Genomic DNA, 24,007 nt, shown 5'->3' with positions numbered 1-24,007 from the left:
AATGGTCGTTATTAGAAGGTAAACTTGGTTTGAGATGTTTTCTTATTTCTTTTCTACTTCAGAGCTACCACTCAAAGAACTAAATATATAGAAAAAGCTATATTGTACTGCTTCTTATGTAATTTTTGAAAATACATGGTAATTAATTGTTTAAAAGTAAAACTGTTTAAGAAGAGATACAGTAGGTTTTGCTAGTTGTCCTTTGTTGGGACCGTAATAATGATGGGTTTACCAGCTTAGGGAAATTATCACTCTGAAATACAGGTAAGGAAAATGAGAGCAGGGTCAAGTTTTTTGGAACATAGAATATTGCTTTTTTGTCTTCCCATGCTTTTCCTTTTCCAACCCGTTTCCACCTGTCAAAAGCCTCACCAATTTAAAAAAATCCCTGATAAAATCTGAGTTTATTAGGAAGCTTGTATTACTTTCCCTCTAAAGAACAATCTCTCTTCTCTAAAATTTCATATCACTCTGTCTCCCATGTGACAAGGATTTTTTTTACCTTTTAAAGTATTTACATTTTAGTTACATCATAGCCCTACTAAAATATAAGGCCCTTGTAAGTCTAAGCATCTTAGTATACTGTTCAGTACTTAGGGCATTACCTTCATGTAGAGAGTTCTATAATACAGCCTCTACACCCAAGAAGGAGGAGATGGGAAGAGGGAACAAGCAGTGATAGTCACCAAGTTATTAACACCATAAAATATCAGTCCAGTGGGATCCTGTGGCCCTGGAACCTGGAACAAATGAGAGAAACCCTTGGAAAAGAGCATCGGTGCCAGATCTGCTTGCACAGTAGGGAGAGAGAGGATCCAGGTCATAAAGTAACTTCTAAGTTTACAGAGAACCTGACATATCTGTCTGCCAACAATGTGAAACAGAAAAACAGTATTACTATCTAATCAAATTACATGTGATATAAAGATGTATATGCAGAAGATTATCATATGTAAATTAAATAAAAGGAAACATGTATGTATTGTAGTGTAATGTTTTGTTTTGTTGTATAACTTGTAGAGAGTTTTTCAATAGTTTGAAATGACAAAGCCAGTGATGGGAAGAACACCAAAACCAAAATATTCAGGAGGCTAAGAACATGATGCAATTAACTAACAAAATTAATAAAATAATCCTTAAAAACGACTGAAAAACTTTTGCTTTGGTTAAGTGATGAATTTTAAAATATCGATTTCATTTTTTGGAAAAGGGAAGATTCCAAATATGTAGAAGTCATAAGTATGGAATAAGTTTTAAAAAACAAATTGATTTTTCAAAAATGAAAAATAATAAACAGAGTGATATGGGGCAAAACCAAAATATTTACAGTGCTACAGAGTAGAGATAAATCAGTAAGACCAAAGACGTAGATATCACCGTGGGACTTATGCTAAATGGGATTTTAAATACTAATACATTAACCATTTTAATATTGTAAGTATTTTTATTGTTAGCGTAATTATTTTTAAGATATTTAAATCATATTTCTGCTATGTAGAGCTTAATTTTCAGACACATGAAAACAGCAGCGCCAAGTATCAGAGCTTATGAACATAAAGGAGATAATAAACAGTATTTTGAAAAAAAAAAGATTTAAGATCTTGGCAATTTAAAAAGTCTCCTATTACTAGGGTGGATGGAAAGAGAATTTCTTATTTTCATAAATATTAGAGAAAAGTCAAGATATTGTCATTTCAGCTGAACAGACTATGTTGGACTTATTAACTCCTTGACTATAAGTGATATTAAAGTACAAAACAATTTACCAGGCAAGAGTTTAGGAAACTTTGCCTTGTTTCCCCTATTTGTACCCTGTTCCTTGTACCCTGTGAGCAGTACTTTCTTCTGGGTTGCTTCTCATCCATTCAAATCCTTCCACCACATGGAACATGGAGGAACATTACTCTGAATAGTGCCATAATCTTATAGCTCCACTCTTCCTTGTGAGATGGCTGAGTATTGATGAAGCACAACATGACTTTGCAGATTAGTGCAATTAAACGTATTTGGTTTCCACCCTCAGTTGTGTCACTTTAATCCACAGCCAATTATTTATTGTTCTTGTGCTTACTGTTGTTATTATTATTCAAGAATATTAGTTAAGAATTCCTTTGACCACTGACAAGGCTATTCACACAATTATCTTTATTTATAACCACCTTTGACTCCTTCCTTTATGTTCAAAGCTACACTTTTTGCCCCCTCCCTTTTTAATTCATTTCATGTTGCTCCAAAAATTGATTTTCTTATAGTTCTCTCCTTGTTCTGACAGGTTATTTTTACCTAGACTAGGGTGGTAGCTTCCTAACTCCTGGTGTTTCTTTTTTAGAGTCTACAGACACTCCTTAAACGTAGTAACTTCCACAACCTCAGTAACATAATCTTAGTATAGCCTTCAGGACGTCTATTATCATTTCCCTAGTTTGTTAACCATATTTTCCAACAATCTCAGCCATAATCACTACACTTTGGCAACACTCAATCACTTTGCGCATAAATTCACACTTTTGCCCCAAGTCTCCTCTCATGATTCTCTTCTCTACATGACTAATTCCTGTACAGTGCCAGCTTGTTCTCCTCTGGAATGCCTTCCAGAACCTTACTAGACTGGGATAGGTGGTCTTTTGTTATGGTGGTGACATAATACGTTTCAGGTAGCATTCTATTATCCATATGTGCTGGCTTACAGAATTTTAAAAAGAAATTAACTTCAGCGTGGGGCTCTGATCTCAGTAAGAAAAGGGGCAGAAGTAAAAAGACACACCTACAATGATCCACCTAGTTTATTTCTTGGCAAGTGAGTATCACATCTTTTACAGAGACTTGGGCTTGTGTTACAGGATAAGCGGATGTCTTAAAGCTGTCCGCAAGAAAGCAGTAACCTAACCTAAATTATTAAATGTCTCTAAGCACATACATGCATGCATACATACTCTATAACTCCATAACCGTTAGATTTCTGAAAAATCACATTTGACTGGGAGTTTGTCAGTCAGAAACTTAATATGATTTGTTCATTTGAAGACAAAAGCATGAATAAACTTAACCTTTGTCCAGTTTAATCAATGGATTGAATTTGTGTCTGTTACTTCAGGGAAGGTAAGTCAATGAAAAGCTGAAAAAAACTGCTTTTATTCCTGACACCTAAGCTGGTGGAATGGAGAGGATTCAGAGAATGAGTAAAGTTTTTGGATAAATGAGACATGAAATAGTTTTAAACCACAGATGGTGGAGGACAGAAATGGGAGCTTGAAGGAAATGACTTGATGAGCCTAGAGAGAGTGCTTTTTGTCCTAATTTTTCTTTTTAATGTTCAAAGAACTTGAGTGACCATGAGAATAAAAACCCAGAATTGTATCAGGAATGAACTGTGTGGTCTGAACCTGAGGTCAATATATTTATCTCCCATGCCTTGCTATTTCAGTTTAACTCTGAAACATAGGCCTAAACCCTCAAAAGTGAAAGAAAAAGCCTCAAAAATGACTCAAAAATGACTGAGATTGAAGTTTTATAATTTATTTATAGAAGTATGCTGTTTCAGATACGGTAATAATTTGATTCTTAGGAAATATATAAAGGTCTCTTTTTTGCAAATAGTAGATGCTTAAGTTGGTTGATGGTGGTGAAGGCTGTATGTTTTTGGAAGGAGGGGTTATGTAGGAACTCTGCACCTTACTTTTTTTGTCCAATTTTTTGTGGAAAAATGCATATAACATAAAATCTATCTTAACTGTCTTATGTGTACAGTTCAGTGGCATTAAGTACATTCATAACTGTTGTGCAACCATCACCATCATCCATCTCCAGAAATCTTTTCATCTTGCAAAACTGAAACTCTATACTTATTAAACAATAATTCCCTATTCCCCTCTCCCCTGGTCCCTGTCAAACTACCATTCTACTTTAATTTTGTATGATTTTGACTATTCTAAGTAGCTCATATAAGTGGAATCATACCGTATTTGTCTTTTCTGTGCCTGGTTTATGAAACTTTCTGTACTTTCCACTCAATTTTGCTGTGAACCTAAAAATTCTCAAAAAAAACCCCATTAAGTCCCTTAATTGAAAGCATAAAATCAAGTCATTAAAAACCATTTGATTTCCATTCTCTACATCTGCGTCTTTATTCCTGTCCTGTCCCTAGGTTCTTCAGAATCTTTTTTTTTTTAGATTCCATATATATGTGTTAGCATAAGGTATTTGTTTTTCTCTTTCTGACTTACTTCGCTCTATATGACAGACTCTAGGTCCATCCACCTCACTAAAATAACTCAATTTCATTTCTTTTTATGACTGAGTAATATTCCATTGCATATATGTACCATTTCTTCTTTATCCATTCATCTATTGATGAACACTTAGGTTGCTTCCATGTCCTGGCTATTGTAAATAGAGCTGCAATGAACACTGTGGTACATGACTCTTTTTGAATTATGGTTTTCTCAGGGTATATGCCCAGTAGTGGGATTGCTGGGTTGTATGGTAATTATACTTTTAGTTTTTTAAGGAACCTCCCTACTGTTCTCCATAATGGCCGTATCAATTTACATCTCCACCAACAGTGCAAGAGGGTTCCCTTTTCTCCACATCCTCTGCAGCATTTATTGTTTGTAGATTTTTGGATGATGGCCATTTTGACTGGTGCGAGGTGATACCTCATTGTGTTTTTTATTTGCATTTCTCTAATGATTAGTGATGTTGAGCATCCTTTCATGTGTTTGTTGGCAATCTGTATATCTTCCTTGGAGAAATGTCTGTTTAGGTCTTCTGCCCAGTTTTGGATTGGTTGTTTGTTTTTTTGATATTGAGTTGCACAAGTGCTTATATATATTGGAAATTAATCCTTTGTCAGTTGCTTTGTTTGCAAATATTTTCTCCCATTCTGAGGGTTGTCTTTTTGTCTTGTTTATGGTCCCTTTGCTGTGCAAAAGCTTTTAAGTTTCATTACGTCCCATTTGTTTATTCTTGTTTTTATTTCCATTTCTCTAGGAGGTGGGTCAGAGAAGGATCTTGCTGTGATTTATGCCGTAGAGTGTTCTGCCTATGTTTTCCTCTAAGAAAACATAGAGGCCTTACATTTAGGTCTTTAATCCATTTTGAGTTTATTTTTGTGTATGGTGTTAGGGAGTGTTCTAATTTCATCCTGTTACATCTAGCTGTCCCGTTTTCACAGTACCACTTATTGAAGAGGCTGTCTTTTCTCCATTGTGTATTCTTGCCTCCTTCGTGAAAGATAAGGTGACCATAGGTGTGTGGGCTTATCTCTGGGTTTTCTATCCTGTTCCATTGATCTCTATTTCTGTTTTTGTGCCAGTTTCCTCCAAATCTGTTTTTCTTTCTCAAGATTGCTTTGGTTGTTCGCGGTTTTTGTGTTTCCATACAAATTGTTAAATTTTTTGTTCTATTTCTGTGAAAAATGCCATTGGTAGCTTGATAGGGATTGCATTGAATCTGTAGATTGCTTTGAGTAGTATAGTCATTTTCACAATCTTTCAATCTTGATAGATATCTCCTGTAAACGTCTCTGGTCCTGGGCTTTTGTTTGTTGGAAGATTTTTAATCACAGTTTCTATTTCAGTGCTTGTGATTGGTCTGTTCATATTATCTCTTCTTTCCTGGTTCATTCTTGGAAGTTTGTACTTTTCTAAGAATTTGTTCATTTCTTCCAGGTTGTCCATTTTAGTGGCATATAATTCCTTGCAGTAGTCTCTCATGACACTATGTATTTCTGCAGTGTCAGTTGTTACTTCTCCTTTTCATTTCTAATTCTGTTGATTTGAGTCTTCTCCCTTTTTCTTGATGAGTCTGGCTAATTGTTTATCAATTTCTTTTTATCTTCTCAAAGAAGCAGCTATTAGTTTTATTGATCTTTGCTGCTGTTTCCTTCATTTCTTTTTCATTTATTTCTGATCTGATCTTTATGATTTCTTTCCTTCTGCTAAGTATGGGTTTTTTTTGTTCTTCTTTCTCTGTTTTAGGTTTTAGGTTAGGTTTTTTATTTGAGATTTTTCTTGTTCCTTGAGGTAGGATTGTGTTACTATAAACTTCCCTCTTAGAACTGTTTTGCTGCGACCCATAGATTTTGGGTCATCGTGTTTTCATTGTCATTTGTTTCTAGGGATTTATTGATTTTCTATTTGGTTTATTCAGTGATCTCTTGGTTATTTAGTAGTGTGTTTTTTAGCCTCCATGTGTTTGTATTTTTTACAGTTTTTTTTTCCTGTAATTGATAGCTAGTCTCATAGTGTTGTAGTCAGAAAAGAGACTTGATATGATTTCAATTTTCTTAAATTTACCAAAGCTTGCTTTGTGACCCAAGATATGATCTATCCTGGAGAATGTTCCATGAGCACTTGAGAAGAAAGTTTATTCTGTTGTTTTTGGATGGAATGTCCTATAAATAGCAATTAAGTCCATCGGGTCTAATGTGTCATTTTAAGCTTGTGTCTCCTTATTTATTTTCACTTTGGATGATCTGTCCATTGGTGAACGTGGGGTGTTAAAATCCCCTACTATGATTGTATTACTGTTGATTTCCCCTTTTATGGCTAATAGCATTTGCCTTATGTATTGAAGTCCTCCTACGTTGGGTGTATAAATATTTACAATTGTTATATATTCTTTGATTGATCCCTTGATGATTATGTAGTGTCCTTCTTTGTCTCTTGTAATAGTCTTTATTTTATAGTCTATATTTTATAAAATACAAAATATAGTCTATATTTTATAAAATATAAAATAGTCTATATTTTATTATTAAATAATAATATTTATTATAATAATAAAATAAATAACATTTATTTTATTGTTATTTATTATTATTATTACTATTATTAAAATAGTCTATATTTTATTTTGTCTGATTATTGCTACTCCAGCTTTCTTTTGATTTCCATTTACATGGAATATCTTTTTCCACCCCGTCACTTTCAGTCTGTATGTGTCCCTAGGTCTGAAGTGGGTCTCTTGTAGACAGCATATGTACAGGTCTTGTTGTTGTATCCATTCAGCTAGTCTATGTCTTTTGGTTGGAGCATTTAATCCATTTACATTTAAGGTAATTATTGATGTGTATGTTCTTGTTACCATTTTGTTAATTATTTTGGGTTTGTTATTGTAGGTCTTTTCCTTTTCTTGTATTTCCTGCCTAGAGAGGTTCCTTTAGCATTTGCTGTGTGCTGGTTTAGTGGTACTGAATTCTCTTAGCTTTTGCTTGTCTTTAAATGTTTTAATTTTTCCATTGAATTGGAATGAGATCCTTGCTGGGTAGAGGAATCTTGGTTGCAGGTTTTCCCCTTTCAGCACTTTGAATATGTCCTGCCCCTCCCTTCTTTCTTGCAGAGTTTCTGCTGAAATCTCAGCTGTTAACCTTATGGGGTTTCCCTTGTATGTTATTTTTTGCTTTTCCCTTGCAGCTTTTACTATTTTTTCTCAAAATTTAATTTTTGTTACTTTTATTAATATGTGTCTTGGCATATTTCTCCTTGGATTTGTCCTGAATGGGACTCACTGTACTTCCTGGACTTGACTGAGTATTTCCTTCCCTATATTAGGGAAGTTTTCAACTATAATCTCTTCAAATATATTCTCAAACCTTTTCTTTTTCTCTTCTTCTCCTGGGACTCCTATAATTCAAATATTGGTTCATTTAATGTTGTCCCAGAGGTCTCTGAGACTGTCCTCATTTCTTTTCATTGTTTTTTCTTTATTCTGCTCTGTGGCAGTTATTTTCAGTATTCTATCTTCCAGGTCACTTATCCATTCTTCTGCTTCAGTTATTCTGCTATTGATTCCTTCTAGAGTATTTTTAATTTCATTTATATGTGTTTTTCATCATTGCTTATTTGTTCTTTAGTTCTTCTAGGTCCTTGTTAAACATTTCTAGAGTTTTCTCCATTCTACTTCTGAGATTTTGGATCATCTTTACTGTCATTACTCTGAATTCTTTTTCAGGTAGACTGCCTACTTCCTCTTTATTTGTTTGGTCTGGTGGGTTTTCACTTTGCTCCTTCATCTGCTGCATATTTCTCTGTCTTCTCATTTTGTTTAACCTACAGTGTTTGGGGTCTCCTTTTTGCAGGCTGCAGGTTTGTATTTCCTGTTATTTTTGGTGTCTGTCACCAGTGCATGAGGTTGGTTCAGGGCTTGTACAGGCTTCCTGCTGGGCGGGACTGGTGCCTGTGTTCTGGTGGATGGAGCTGGATTTGGTCCTCTGGTGGGCTGGGCTGTGTATTTTGGAGTGTCGGTGAGCTTAGTGTGACTTTAGGCAGGCTGTCTTCTAATGAGTGGGGTTGTGTTCTTGTCTTGCGAGTTGTTTGTCATGGGGCTTCCTGCACTGGGGTTTGCTGGCTGTTGCGTGGAGCTGGGTCTTAGTGTTGAGACAGAGATCTCTGGGAGAGCTCTCTCCAATTAATATTATATGGGGCTAAGAGGTCTCTGGTATTTCAATATCCTGGACTTGGCTTTTCCACTTTAAAGGCTCAGGCCTGACACCCAGCCAGAGCACCAAGACCCTGCCAGCTGCATGGCACAGAAGAAAGGAAGAAAAAGAAAAAAACTTGAACAAACAGAACTCCAAAACAAATGGAAAAAGCAAAACTAAACAGACAAAATCACACATAGAAACACACACACACTCATAAAAACAAAAACAAAAAATGAACATACAGAACCCCAAGGCAAATGGTAAATGCAAAGCTAAGCTGACAAACTCTCACAAAGAAACACACACAATCACAAAAAGAGAAAAAAAAAAAGAGAGCAACCAAATCAATAAACAAACCCACCAATGAAAACAACAACTAAAATCTACACTAAGATAAACATAAAACCAAAAACAGATAAAACACAGAAAGCAAACCCCAAGTCTACAGTTGCTCCCAAAGTCCACCACCTCAAATTTGGGAATATTTCTTGTCTATTCAGGTATTTCACAGATGCAGGGTTAATCAGACCACTTGTGGGGATTTAATCTGCTGCTCCTGAGGCTGCTGGGAGACATTTCCCTTTCTCTTCTTTGTTCGCACAGCTCCTGGGGTTCAGCTTTGGTTTTGGCCCGGCCTCTGCGTGTAGGCTGCCCTAATGCATCTCTTCCCTGCTCAGACAGGAGGGGGTTAAAGCAGTGGCTGATTAGAGCTCTGTTGCTCACTCAGGCTGGGGGGAGGGAGGGGCACGGTAGTCACATTTGGACTGTGGGGAGAACCTGAGGCGGCAGAGGCCAGCGTGACATTGCCCCAGCCTGAGGCATGCCGTGTGTTCTCCCGGAGTAGTTGTCTCTGGATCAAGGGACCCTGGCAGTGGCGGGCTGCACAGCCTCCCTGGGGGGTGTGGGTAGTAACCTGGGCTTGCACACAGGATTACTGGTGGTGGCAGCAGCAGCAGTAGTGGTCTGTGCCCATCACTGGGGTCCGACATGATAGCTGCAGCTTGCGCCCATCTCTGGAGCTCACTTAGGCGGCACTCTGCCATCTTTGGGCACATGGAGCAGGAAGCCTCTCTCCTCGCGCACCCGGAAACCATGGTTTCTTGCCTCTCCAGCAGGTAAACCGTTTCCCGGACTCCCTCCTGGCTAGCCTTGGCACACTAGCCCCCTTCAGGCTGCATTCACGCCGCCAACCCCAGTCCTCTCCCTGGGATCCAACCTCCGAAGCCCGAGCCTCACCTCCCAGCCCCCACCCATCCCGGCGGGTGAGCAGACAAGCCTCTCGGCTGGTGAGTGCCGGTCGGCACCGATCCTCTGTGCGGGAATCTCTCTGCTTTGCCCTCCATACCCCCGTTGCTGCGCTTTCTTCTGTGGCTCTGAAGCTTCCCCGCCACCACCCGCAGTCTCTGCCAGTGAAGGGGCTCCTAGTGTGTGGAAACCTTTCCTCCTTCATGGCTCCCTCCCACTGGTGCAGGTCCCGTCCCTATTCTTTTGTCTCTGTTTATTCTTTTTTCTTTTGCCCTACCCAGGTACGTGGGGAGTTTCTTGCCTTTTGGGAGGTCTGAGGTCTTCTGCCAGCATTCAGTAGGTGTTCTGTAGGAGTTGTTCCACATGTAGATGTAGTTTTGATGTATTTGTGGGTAGGAAGGTGATCTCCACGTCTCACTCCTCCACCATCTTGAAGGTCTCTGATGCTATTTCTAGAGTACATAAATATTGTTTAAAGTAGAGAATTATGAGTATATGATTGTTTCCTGCAGGTGAAGTTTACCTATTAGGCACTCTAGAGAAAGATTCCTAAATATATTCTCAAACATTACCTTTTACTAGAAACTGTTTTGCCAAGCACTCTTAAATGAAAGGATTTTTTTCAGATGAGAGTGAATCTAAAGATGGTTTATCAGTTTCCTTTTATCTTACCATTTAAACATCTGACCCAAGGAGATTGCAGCCCAGCTGAGATCAGTCCAATAGGTAATGGAAATGCAAAGACTGTAATCCTATTCTCTTCCCCAAAATCTGTTGTTCTTTTTAACAAATCAAAGTTAACATAATACTTACATTTTGTATCAAAACATTATACATTTTTATGAGAAAATTAACACCTCAAATAACTTGGCACTCTAATTAATTTTGCTTATGTTCCACTGTTATCATTAGAGGTAGTTAGCTTGTCAAAATCTGATTCTTTCTTCCCTCTGATGTTACTGTTTTATATCCAACATCAATCTTTAATTCATACCTTGTCTATTCCATATATCAGCCTTCTGAACTCCTAACCCATTCCTGGAGCATAAACCTCAACCATGACATGATATAATACTTGTGAGGTCTTACCTGATATTATTCATCTCATGCTCCTTTGTGCTCCTAAATATGTCCCTAAATATTTAACTCTCTCCTTGGGCCCAAGGCCTGCCTCATGCCCTTTTTAAGCCACTAGAAAAAGTATCAGTGACTGCTCTTTTGATCTATTCTATAGCATCTAGTATAGTACCTTGCACATAAAAATAATACATTTTATTAAAGTTTATTTTAAATTAGATCCACTCTATATGAAGTACCTATTTGATAAAGTATATATACATAAACCACTTGAAGAGAATTGCATCATCATTGAGAATCTGAGCAGACTATCTTTAGAATTATATAGAATGATTTTGCTTTATGACTTGGTGTCTTTCATCTTTTGTTTCAGTTCTTTGTTTATTTTAAATCTGAGGAATCTTTGTAATGCCCTGAAGGCATAGAAGTTATAAAATAATGTGCTTGTTAAATATATAGCACTTTTGTGGGAACACATGTTATTTTATCAAGTTGTGAGATAGCAAGAGAGAAGTTCTTGATTAAAATTCATTTAGTGTGTTATCTGAGTATACTTAAAAGAAAGCTTTGACATGTTGATCAGATTAAATTGAGTTAATCTCAGCTGATACTTAAGTTCAGTGTTAGTCATGGATAATTACTGTCAGAAAGGATATGTTCTAGTTATTCATTTACATAATATGAGCTTTCTTTTGGATTGCATATGAATTAATTAAATTTCCTTTAATTGTAGCAGCTATATGCAACACACGGCTTCTAGCTAGTGTAAAATAGTTCATTTAACTTCTAGAAAATGGCTTATTGGCCATTCTAATACAAATCTCTGAACTGGAGTACAAGCAAAAAGGAAAAATTGAAGAAGAGAGAATCAAGGAAAGATACTCATTGACATAAATATACCATAAATGACCTCATTTTATAGCAAAGCATTCCTTCTTTTTCAGAAATTGTACTGATTTTGTTAGCCACCTCAGTTTGTGACCAAAACGTAAAATAATCTCTTGACCCAGTTGACCTTAAACTCATTCTTAGATGATAAAAAAATAAAATACTCCATTCATAAATTTTAAACTATTTGATAGCAAGAAACTAGTTGTTAGTAAGATATTAAGGAAATAAGGAAAATATAAGATATAAACTGTGCAAAATACAACTATATGAGTCAAATCCCTGTGCTATAATGGCAGCCCCATTTTGGACCCTATAAACATAAGATCAACAATAGGCATAAGTAGAAAAATGAAGAAAAAGATTTTCTTTTTCTTTCAAAATGAAATCAGTCATTATTTTACAGTTGTAATTGACACAATTATGGAATTTCTTTTATTAATATATTGAACACTAAAAAAGCAATTATGTAAAAGTAGAAAAATTTGCCCAATATCATATCCAATTAGCTAATCAATTGTGTTCATTTTTCCATATCCTTTCTTAGTTTCATTCAAATACTTGCTTGATTTTATCTGGTTTTTATCATGACATAAAGTTCTCACTTTTCCACTTAAGAATATTTCGTAATTGTTTACCTAGTCTTTTTGTTTTTGTCGTATTTATTTTAATTAGCAATTAGGATTTCATTAAGTCAAAGGCCCAAAAGTTTGATACCAGAAACCAAAATAACATCATCACCTGGGAAATTAGAAATATAAATTTGGGGTTCAATCCTAGATCTACTGAGTCAGAAACTCTAGGGTAAAGTGAAGGCTGAATCTATGCTATAAAACTTCTGTAGGCCATTCTAAAGTGCCACACTTCAAGAAATACTGCATTAAATATATTTTCCAAAATCTACTAAATATTTCATAGTAATTATCAATTATTTAAAGTAACACTACATTGCAAAGCTTGATTTGATAAATTTTATTGTCTTTTTTCTTATTTTTTGTTCTAAATGTTTTAGAATGTTTCACAAAGATCATAATATGGTTTCAAAGAGTGCAAGTAATTTTAAGTTGCTTTGAAGAACAGTTGTTCCAATTTACAGGTCTATCAAAAATATAAATTAGGGGCTTCCCTGGTGGCGCAGTGGTTGAGAGTCCGCCTGCCGATGCAGGGGACACGGGTTCGTGCCCCGGTCCGGGAGGATCCCACATGCCATGGAGTGGCTGGGCCTGTGAGCCATGGCTGCTGAGCCTGTGCGTCTAGGGCCTGTGCTCTGCAACGGGAGAGGCCACAGCAGTGAGAGGCCCGCGTACCGCAAAAAAAAAAAAAATTAAAAAATAAATAAATAAATAATTTAAAAAATTATACTGTTGATCGTCTTGGTCCTTTTTTTAATTTCAGTTTTTCTAAATTCCACATGGAAATACATGCATTATATGAAAATCAAAATGCCTAATGGGTTTTATTTATAAAAACAAATTGATTATTTAAATACTTTTTTATTTGTATATCTGTTCTTATGAAAATTAATTACTTTAAAAAGTAATGATAATAACTAACATTTAAATGGAGTTTTTCATGTGCCAAGACTTTTAATTTTGTTTTCAAATGAAGTATAAGTGATTTACAATGTTATATTAGTCTCAGGTGTGCAGCACTGTGATTAGATATTTTTATAGGTTATACTACATTTAAAGTTATTATAGCATATTGGCTATATTCCGTGTGCTGTACATTGCATCCTGTATCTTATTTATATTCTACCTAGTAGTGTGTACCTCTTACTCTCCTTCTCCTAACTTGCTTCCTTCTCCACCCCTCTCCGCACTGATAACTACTAGTTTGTTCACTTGTCTATGAGTGTTTCTGTTTGTTATATTCATGAGTTTGTTTTATTTTTTAGATTCTACATATAAATGAAAGCATATAACATTCTTCTTTCTCTGTCTGACTTACTTCACTAAGCATAATACCCTTCAGGTCTATCCACGTTGCTGCAAATAGCAAAATGTTATTCTTTTTATGGCTGAGTAATATTCCATGTGTATATACACCATGTCTTCTTTATCCATTCATCTGTTGATGGACACTGAGGTTGCTTCCATATCTTGGCTGTTGTAAATAGTGTTGCTCTGAACACCGGGGTGCATGTGTCTTTTTGAATTAGTTTTCTTTCGTTTTCCCTGGATATATACCCAGGAGTAGAATTGCTGGGGCAAACTATTATTCCTTTTTCTCCACATCTCACATTTATTGTTTGTTGTGTCCTTGACAATAACCATCTGGCAGGTGTGAGGTGATATCTCATTTTGGTTTTGATTTTCCTCATGATTAGTGATGTTGAACATTTTTTCATGTTCTCTTGGCCATCTGTATGTCTTTGGAAAAATGTCTGTCAGGTCTTCTGCCCATTTTTTGACTGGATTGTTTATTTTTTTGATATTGAGTTGCATGCGGTATTTATATATTTTGGATATTAATCCCTTATTAGCCATATCCTTTGCAAATATCTTCCATTCAGTTGGTGGTTGTTTCATTTTGTTGATGGTTTTCTTCGCTGTGAAAAAACTTTTACATTTAATTAGGTGCCATTTGTTTATTTTTGCTTCTGTTTCCCTTGCATGAGGAGAGAGATCTAAAAAACTATTGCTAATATGTATGTGAAAGAGTGTGCTGACTTTTTTTGCCCTAGGAGTTTTATGGTTTCATATCTTACATTTAGGTCTTTAATCCATTTTGAGTTTATTTTTGTATAAGGTGAGAGAAAATGTTCTAATGCCATTTTTCTATATGTAGAGTTCCAATTTTCCATCACCAGGTATTGAAGAGACTGTATATTCCCCATTATATATTTTTGCCTCCTTTGATATAGTTTAATTGACCACGCGTGCATGAGTTTGTTTCTGGGCTCTCTGTTCTGTTCCATTGACCTATGTGTCTGTTTTTGTGCCAGTGCCATAGTGTTCTGATCACTTTAGTTTTGTAGTGTCTGAAGTCAGGTGGTGTGATACCTCCAGTCTTGTTCTTTTTTCTCAAGATTGCTTTGGCTATTTGGAGTCATTTGTGCTTCCTTATAAATTTTAGGATTGTTTTTCTAGTTCTGTGAAAAAAGTCATGGTTATATTGATAAGGATTGCACTAAATTTGTTGATTGCTTTATGGACACTTCAACAGTATTAATTCTTCCAATACATGAACATAGGATATCTTTCAATTTTACTGTATCATCTTCAGTTTCCTTCATCATTGTCTCATAGTTTTCAGAGTGTAGGTCTTCACCTCCTTCAAGTTTATTCCTATGTATTTTATTCATTTTAATGCTATTGTAAATGAGACTATTTTCTTGCTTTCTCTTTTTGATAGTTTATTACTAGTGGATAAAAAGCAACAGATTTCTGTATATTTATCTTGTATCTTGCAGCTTTACTGTATTCATTTATTAGTTCTAATAGTTTTTTGGTGGAGACCTTAGGATTTTCTATTATAGTATCCTATCCTCTGCAAATAGTGACAGTTTTATGTCTTCCCTTTCACTTTGGATGCCTTTTCATTCTTTTTCTTGTTTGATTTCGGTGGCTAGGACTTAAAATAATATGTTAAATAGAAATGGTGAGAGTGGCTATCATTGTTCTTGATTCTTGTTCCTGATTTTAGAGGAAAAGCTTTCAGGTTTTAACAGTTGAGTATGATGCTAGCTGTGGGTTTGTTATAATGGCCTTTATTATGCTTAAGAAATATTTATTCTATACCACTTTGTTGAGAATTTTTAGGACGAATGTGTGTTGAATTTGATAAAATGTTTTTTTGTGTGTCTATCAAGATGATTATGTGCTTTTTATCCTTTGTATTTTTTTTTTTTTTCGGTATGCGGGCCTCTCAGTGTTGTGGCCTTTCCCGCTGCGGAGCACAGCCTCCGGACACGCAAGCTCAGCGGCCCCGGCTCACGGGCCCAGCCGCCCCATGGCACGCGGGATCCTCCCGGACCGGGGCACGAACCCGTGTCCCCTGCATTGGCAGGCGGACTCTCAACCACTGCTCCACCAGGGAAGCGCCACCAGGGAAGCCCTATCCTTTGTATTTTTAATGTGATGTATCACATTGATTTGAAGTTATGAACCAAGCTTGCATCCTTGAAATAAATCCCACTTGATCATAGTGAATAATCCTTTTTATAGATTGTTGAATTTTGTTTTTATTTTGTTGAGGATTTTTCAGTCTATATTCTTCAGGAATATTGGCATGTAATTTTCATTTTGTCATGGTATCAGGGTAATGGTGGCCTCCCAGACTGAATTTGGGAGTGTTCCCTCCTCTTCACTTTTTTGGAATAGTTTGAGAAAGATAGGTACTAACTGTTTTTTACATGTTCAGTAGAATTCTCCTGTGAAGCCATCCAGTCCTGGACTTACAGTTATCAGTAGTGTTTTGATTACTGATTCAATTTCAATTCTAATAATCAGTCTGTTCAGAGTATCTATTTCTTCAGATTCAGTCTTGAACAATGTGTGTTTCTAGGAAAGTATCCAATTCTAGGTTGTCCAATTTGTTGGCATATCATTGTTCATAAAATCTCTTATTATTGTATTTTTGTCATAACAGTTGTAATTTCTCCTCTTTCATTTTTTATTTTGTTTATGTGGGTCCTCTTTTTTGTTTTTTCTTAATGAACCTAACTCAGTTTTGTTTATCTTTTTAAAAAAACAGCTTTGGTTTCATTGATCTTTTCTATTTTTTTGTCTCTACTTTTCTATGTGACCTTTATCACTTCCTTCCTTGTGCTGACTTTAGGCTTTATTTGTTCTTTTTTCTGATTCCTTTAAATGTAATATATATATATATATATATATATATATATAATCCAACTGTTATAATGTGTCATTTAAGGCCATTGTTTACTTATCAATTTTCTATCTGGATAAAAGTATGGTGTTAAAATCCCCTACTATTACTGGATTATTGTCAATTTCTCCCATATTTATGCCAGTTAATTGTTGCTTTATATATTTAAACACTCCTATAATAGGTGCATTTATGTTTAAAAATGCTATATCCTTTTATTGTATTGATCTCTTTATCATAATATGATGTCCTTCTTTGTCTTTTATTATAGACTTTGTTTTAAAATCTACTTTAAAATAAAAAGCCTACCCAGCTTACTTTTGTTTCAATTTCCATGGAGTATCTTTTTCCATCCCACACTTTCAGTCTGTGTGTGTCTTTAGCTCTAAAGTGATTCTCTTGTAAGCAGCATATAGATGGGTCCTGTTTTTTGTTTGTTCGTTTTGTGTGTTTTAATCCAATCTGCTACCCTGTGTCTTCTGATTGGAGCATTTAGTCCTTTGACATTTAAAGTGATTATTGATAGGTATGTACTTACTGCCATTTTGTTATTTGTTTACTGGCTTTTGTTTTTGTTTTTCTCTGTTTTCTTTTTTTCTTTTTAGTCTTTTCTTTGTTTTTTGATGATTTTCTTCAGTGTTATATTTGTGTTTCCTTCTCTCTAGGTTTTGTATATCTATTGTAGCCTTTTGTTTTGCAGTTACCATAAAGTTCATATATGTTGACCTATAAGTACATCTGCTTGATTTAACCTGATAGTCGTTTAAGTACAAAAAGTACAAACACGTTCTAAAACCTGTATATTTCTTACTCCCCCCACACATTTTATATTTTTGATTTCATATTTTACATCTTAATGTCTAACCCTTAACTGTATATTGTACCTATAGTTGATTTTATAATTTTTGTCTTTTAACCTTTATACTAGATTATTGAAACAATTGATCCACAGTCTTTACTATGTACTTGCCTTTTCTGGTGGGAATTTTTCCACCCGATAATTTCTTATTTCTTGTTGCACCCTTTTATTTTCACTTAAAGAAGACTCTTTAACACTTCTTGTAAAGTCAGTTTAATATTGATCAATTCTTCTAGCTTTTGCTTCTCTGAGAAGTTCTTTATCTCTGGCTCAATTCTGAATGATAACTTTGCTGGGTAGAGTATCCTAGGTTTTTGCTTTCACCACTTTGCATATATCAGGCCATTCCATTCTGGCCTGAAAAGTTTCTGCAAAGAAATGAGCTGATAGCTTTTTGGGGGTTCCCTTCTGTGTGCCTCTTTCTTTTTCTCTATGCCATTTATGATATGTCTTGGTGTGGGTCTCTTTGAGTTCATCTTGTTAGGGATGCTCTGTGCTTCCTGATCTGTATATTTGTTTCTTTCCTCAGGTTCAGGACGTTTTCAGCCATAATTACATCAAATACACTTTCCACCTTCTCCTCTCTCTCTTCTCCTTCTCAACACCTGTAATGTAAATGTTAATACACTTGATGTTGTCCCAGAGGTCCTTTAAACTACTCATTTAAAAAAACAAAATCTTTATTTTTCCTGCTCTGTTTGGGCAATTTCCTTTATCTATCTTCCAGATCACTTATGTGTTCTTCTGTATACCTAGTCTGCTGTTAATTCCCTCTAGTGTGTTTTTTAATTTTAGTTATGGTTTTCTTCAGCTCTCACTGGTTCTTTTTTATATTTTCTAGTTCTTTGTTAAAATTTGACTGTGTTCATCTATTTCCCCCCCACCTCCCCCAGTTCAGTTAGCATTCTTACTATTATTGCTTTGAACTCTATCAGGTAAATTATTTTCCTCTATTTCACTAGGGTTTTTTTCAGGGATTTTTGTTTGTTCGTTTGTTTTTGCTGTTATTCTTTCATTTGAAGTATATTCCTCTGTCTTCTCATTCTGTTTAACTTTCTTTTTCTCTATGAAACTAGGTGAAACAGTTGCCTATCCCAGGCTTGGTGGTGTGTCCTTGTGTGGGAGTGTCCCTCTACACTCTGCATATGTTCGTTCAGTGGCTCTGGTGGGAGAGCTGGATCTGAAGAGAGCACAGGCTGTGTCCTTCCCTTGGGTGTCCTGCTTTGGTGGGTGGTGGTGCTGGTGTAGTTGGACCACAACCAGAGCCAGATGAAGAAGGTCAGGGCATCGTCTATGCTCAATAACCATTACTGCCCTATCTGGGGCAGGGATGAGGCTTGAGGAGCTAGAGCAAGAGCCCTGAGGTATTTGGCTTTCACCCAGATGTGTTGGTATTCTCCACCTTGATTTGGGACGCAGCCAGGGCTTGAGTGCTTGGGGCTGCACTTCTGTGCTGGTTTCACTATCCCCCCTGGTGTGCACACTGTCTTTAGAGGCTGGCTTGGTGCTGCAGAGGTAATGCCGCACCACTGAACTGACCCTGTCCACTCTCAAGTGTGCACAGGGACTCATGAGCTGGCAGTGTCTACCTCCGCACTGGACAGAGGCTGTGCTGGGGTCTCAGCCGGCTCCATTCCCTCCAAATATGTGCAGTCTCATTGGCAATGACAGACTCTGCCTTAGCGGGGAGCAGTGCCGGAGCAAGATGGGCTGGAGCAGGAGGCCATGCAGGCTGGATGTGTGCAGAGGATGTCCTGGCGGGCTGGCCAGAGCCCCAGGGAATTTCAGTCTTCTGCCTTCATGATGTGACTGGGAGTAAGTCTGTGTGTGTGCTCTTTTAAGAATGGAGTCTTGGGTTCTTACAGCCCTCTGGTAAGCCCCACTGGTTTTCAAACCAGCTAAGAGGACTCACCTTCCTGGTGTTGGATGCCCCAGGCTGGGGCACCTAATATGTAGCTTGAATCCCTTGCTCCCAGGGAGAATCTCCAAGCCTGTGATATTCATTCCTCTTCTGTGTCCCCTGCTAGGGTGTGGGTCCATGCCTGATCACTTTCCTCCCTTCCTATCAGATGCTCTGTGGATCTTTATTTATAGCCTTGGTGTAGAAGACCTGTTGTGTTTGTCCCAGGTAGATTTCAGTGAGTGTCACTCTACGTGGATTTGTAGTTTGATGTGTTTGTGAAGGGAGTTGAGCCCAGCCTCCTTCTGCTCTGCCATCTTAATCTCTCCCTCACAAACCCTTTAATCTTGATAACTGTTTGAGGATACTATTAGTCCTATTTTACAGATGAGGAAACTAAGTTATAGATGTGTTAGATACCCACCCAAGGTCCTGAAGTTTGTAACTGGTGGAGCTATGATTTAAACGCTGGATCAGAAACCATGTTCTTAATCACTGTGATGCAATCATGTAGGGAGATGGTTTTGAATCAACCAGCTGAAAATATACACTAAGTATCTAATAAAATTACTGTAATTTAAGTTTATAACCTCTCAAAACTTTATTTTTTGCAGTATATAAGTGTCACCAATGGTAAATATATGTACACACACATTTATGCATGTGTATATATATGAATATATATTATTCCTTGAGATACATGTATATATATTTCTCTCTCTCTCTCTCTCTCTCTCTCTATATATATATATATATATGTGTGTGTGTGTGTGTGTGTGTGTGTGTGTGTTTACTGACATCTTTTACTTTTCAGTCAGATAATGTTCTCAAAGAAGAAAAGCCAGATTTACCTATAAAAGCCTGAGTATTTAAGTTGCTTAGTTTGGTTTCAGTACAAGACTGCTAGATCCACCTATACTTTTCTGATGCAAATGTAGATTGTTAGACTGAACAAGTAACAAGACAATCAAATTCTTCATGATTTGTTCATTTAGTCATGAAGTTCACCAGTAATTGCCAAGTGGCAAATGTCAAAACAAGAAAGGATCAGATGTTAAAACCCAGAAAGAAGTTTTCAAGACACTGCTTCTTATTCCTATTCTCTCCTATTTACTACATTATATACATACATTTCTTTTCTCCTACCAGAATTCTGCTAATGTAAAGGTTGACATTTGTTAAACATTTGCTATGTGTCAAGGCTGTGCTTTCTGTGGACCAGTATATGTACTATTCTTTACAACTGTAGGAGATCATCTATACTATCAACCTTGTATTACAGATAGGACAACTTAGCACAGAGAAGCAATTTATCCAAGGACATAAAGCTAATAATTGGTAGAGAATTTGAGTTCAGGCATTTTTAACTTTAGAGCCCTTGTCCTTAAGGACTGTAATACTCATTGGGTAGGGAGGTGAGAGCTCAAGGAGAAATGGGAAAGAAGGGGGAGTATGTTAAGGGTATTTTGAAAAAGTTCACCTGCTGGTTCTAATACAAGTCCCTTCTCCACTGAGAACAACTGATCTCTGATTATATTATATTTCTCTTAGATTGTTTTTTTCCTTTTCCCTTTAAACTTTGACATCAGCATTTTATTTGGACATATGAATCCAAGTGATTTTCTATTCTTTGTCCTTAGGATTCCTGATTCAGGATGGCCCTTTGGCATCTTGTGAAAACAAATACTGTGGTTTGGGAAGGCACTGTGTTCTCAGCAGAGAGACAGGGCAAGCGGAATGTGCCTGCATGGACCTTTGCAATCGGCACTACAAACCTGTGTGTGGATCTGATGGAGAATTCTATGAAAACCACTGTGAGGTGCACAGAGCTGCTTGCCTGAAAAAACACAAGATTACCATTGTCCACAATGAAGACTGCTTCTTCAGAGGTAAATACAGGGTGAGCCTAAAGGGTCACCTTTCTCTGTTTTTTCCGTCTTCTCAACTAGTGCCTTTAAGTGTAAACTCCAGCACCACTTTATATCGCAAGTGTCTAAAAAAATAAAGAAAAAAATGTGAGCTTAATGACACTTGTGAGCAGCAAGTGGATAGAAATTTACATGGATACAATTCTGAATCTCAGTCATGAGAACAAAGCTGGCCAAAATATGACTCAGAATTTAATATAGCTTACAGCATTGCACCATATGGCTTCCCAATCATGGCAGTTTTCTTAGGGACACAGAGTGGCCAATTCAGTCAACAAGCCAATTCCACCCATTGAAATGTACCTGGAGTGAAATTGAGAGAAGAATGAATGCCAAGCCATGCTGTGAGAACATCTCATTTCTTCCTGATTAAAAATGATGCCTTCAGCTAGTACCACATAATTCAAATTATATGGAACCTGTAAATGCCCACTGAAGTAACTATGAACTCATGCTAAACCCAAATAGTAAATCTGAGATGACAATAATTTAAAATTTAAAAGTTAGCAGTATTTACTACCATGGTGCTCAAAATCAGTGGTAACTGTTTATATGAAAAGTACTGCTGAATTAGTAATTTGACAAATTGTTTTAACATGCTGGATAAATAAATCATTAAACAGCTTTAATGCCTTTGATTTATTTATAAACTTATTTCTTGTTTATTTATTTATGCTGGAAAGAATATTTTTTTATTAATAGTCGTAACACAGACTGAAATTCTAAAGTGTTAAGTATATAGAACTCCCATCATTCTAACAGGTCAGTGATCAGCTTGGCTTCTAATCTTCAATTGGTTCTACATCCCTAGCTCTCAGAATGTTGCTGAAGTATTTTTACACTTAAAAGCTCATGTGATATTTTAATTCTTAGCTTAAATGTATGGTAACATACAATGTTGTTCATTTGCCCACCGATTAAGTTTTCTTTTTCAAACTTGGTAGAAGAAAGTGTTATTTTCAAGGCGATTTTTAAAAAGACACACAGCTTTTCAAATGAATTAAGATGGAAGGCTCTGTAGCCATTGTGGCTACTAGAAGCCCTTTGATATAAATGAGATAAATTACAAGAATAGTTTCTTTACCAGAGTGAATCTGTGCACCTTGATTACATGTATTGAAGAAATTGATGGCATTAGATTATTTTCTTTTACTGAAAGAATAACAGATGCTTTGGTTTCAAGTTCTGTTTCTTATCCTCTTCTATCTAATCTGTCTTATAAATAGCTAAAATTAACTGGATTAACATTGTGCTTTAATACTCATAAAATAATATTTTTCTGTCATTTTGACCTGAAATAGTATAGTGAAAATTTTACTATTCCATTGATATGTAGTATAATAAAACTATGTAAATAATATGCGATTAACTTAGAATTATATTCTGATATTGAGGTTTGGCCCAGCTGATTGATTATATGGAAATATACGATAATTATCATGTGAGGAAAAATTCTGGAGTATTTAGTGTTCTGCTCTATTGCTGGAGGCTTAGGCATAATGCATTGCAGTATGCAAATCAGCGTGGAAATAAATGAAGTGGATATAGCGTGCAATGTTGCCTTCCTTATGAGTTACTTCATAGAACAGTGGTTTAAAAATCTTTTGTCCTTCAGACATACTAAGCATATTTATTAGATCTATGATTGCTTCCAAAATACTTTGTCATCATACATAGTATTACAATTTAATTTATATTAACTGGGTGAGTTACCAGGGGTTAACACATTTCCCAGGTCTCAGAATTGGTGGGTCTTCTGTTTGTTTATTTGTTTTGGTGTTTTGCCTAATATAAATATATATGTATCTCATAAGAGGATTTTATTTCAGCAGAAAGGAAGTAAATAATATATAATAAAATGATAAATTGCTTGTCTTATTAGTGTGCAATTGGCCAAATTTTGGACATAAAAGAAGAGTCTATGGAGCCGAAGGCCTAATAGTGTGATGGCTAAAATTAATTCTTGTGCTTGTGGATTATTCTTTCTGTGGAACTTCAGCAATTTATATTGTTTCAAATAATGGCCCAAAGGAAGAAGCAAGTCGAAATGTTATGTTCAAGAACTGCTAAAAAATTATGATTAATTAAATATTTTCAAATAGAAAAAATCAAAACAAGCAAAATAACAGGAATCTTTTCCTCCTTAAATTTTTTTTTTCTACTTTTAAATCTAATAAAAGGTGATTAAGAAAACCTTATAGAAATCAACAAACAGGAACCTATAGGCCAAATCGGAATACGGCCACACTGTTAGTTTAGGAATTGTCGTTGGGTGCTTTTGAGCTACAAAAGAATTGAGTTGTTATAACAGAGACAGTATGGCCTGCAAAGCCTAAAAAATGCTTTATCTGCATTTTCAGTAAAGGTTTGTTAACTTCTGATTTAAAAGATTACTAATGCCTTAAAATCAATTTTAAACATATTCGCAGATCTTTATTATCCTCTCTTTTTAGCTAGGGTGGTGAATACAGGGACTTACGTGTGTGGCAAAATTGACTAGAACACAACACACATAGCCACACACAAATGGATAGAAGTGAAACAGAAAATCTGAGTAAGATCAGTGGATGGGGTCAAAGTTGGTATCCTGTTTATGATATTGTACTATAGTTCTGCAAAACGTTACTTACCATTGGTAGAAATGAGTAAAGGATGCATGGACTCTCTCTGTATTACTTCTTCAATTGCAGATGACTATATAATTATCATAAAATAAAAGAGTTTAATTTTAAAAGTACTGAAAAAATAATAACAAAAACTTTTTAAAAAGTTAAAGAAAGGAAGATTTGCATTATTCATTAATGACTTGAACTTTAAGCAAAGTCCTGTTTGTTTCACACATCATAAATTTA

General features: G+C 36.0%; 1 protein-coding gene across 3 annotated transcripts in view; it reads left to right on the top strand.

Moving 5' to 3' along the window:
- The window catches only part of FSTL5 (follistatin like 5), a 630,648-nt gene that overhangs the window by 156,696 nt on the left and 449,945 nt on the right, over positions 1–24,007 (top strand). For all 3 annotated transcript variants that reach the window (XM_060147086.1, XM_060147085.1, XM_060147084.1), the window contains exon 3: positions 20,868–21,116. In XM_060147086.1, coding sequence (XP_060003069.1) covers positions 20,868–21,116 — 249 coding nt within the window. The remainder of the gene's footprint in view (positions 1–20,867; positions 21,117–24,007) is intronic.

This window comes from Lagenorhynchus albirostris, chromosome 4 (genome assembly GCF_949774975.1).
Source record: "Lagenorhynchus albirostris chromosome 4, mLagAlb1.1, whole genome shotgun sequence".
NCBI lineage: Eukaryota > Metazoa > Chordata > Mammalia > Artiodactyla > Delphinidae > Lagenorhynchus > Lagenorhynchus albirostris.
This window is presented reverse-complemented; position numbering and strand designations above follow the sequence as displayed.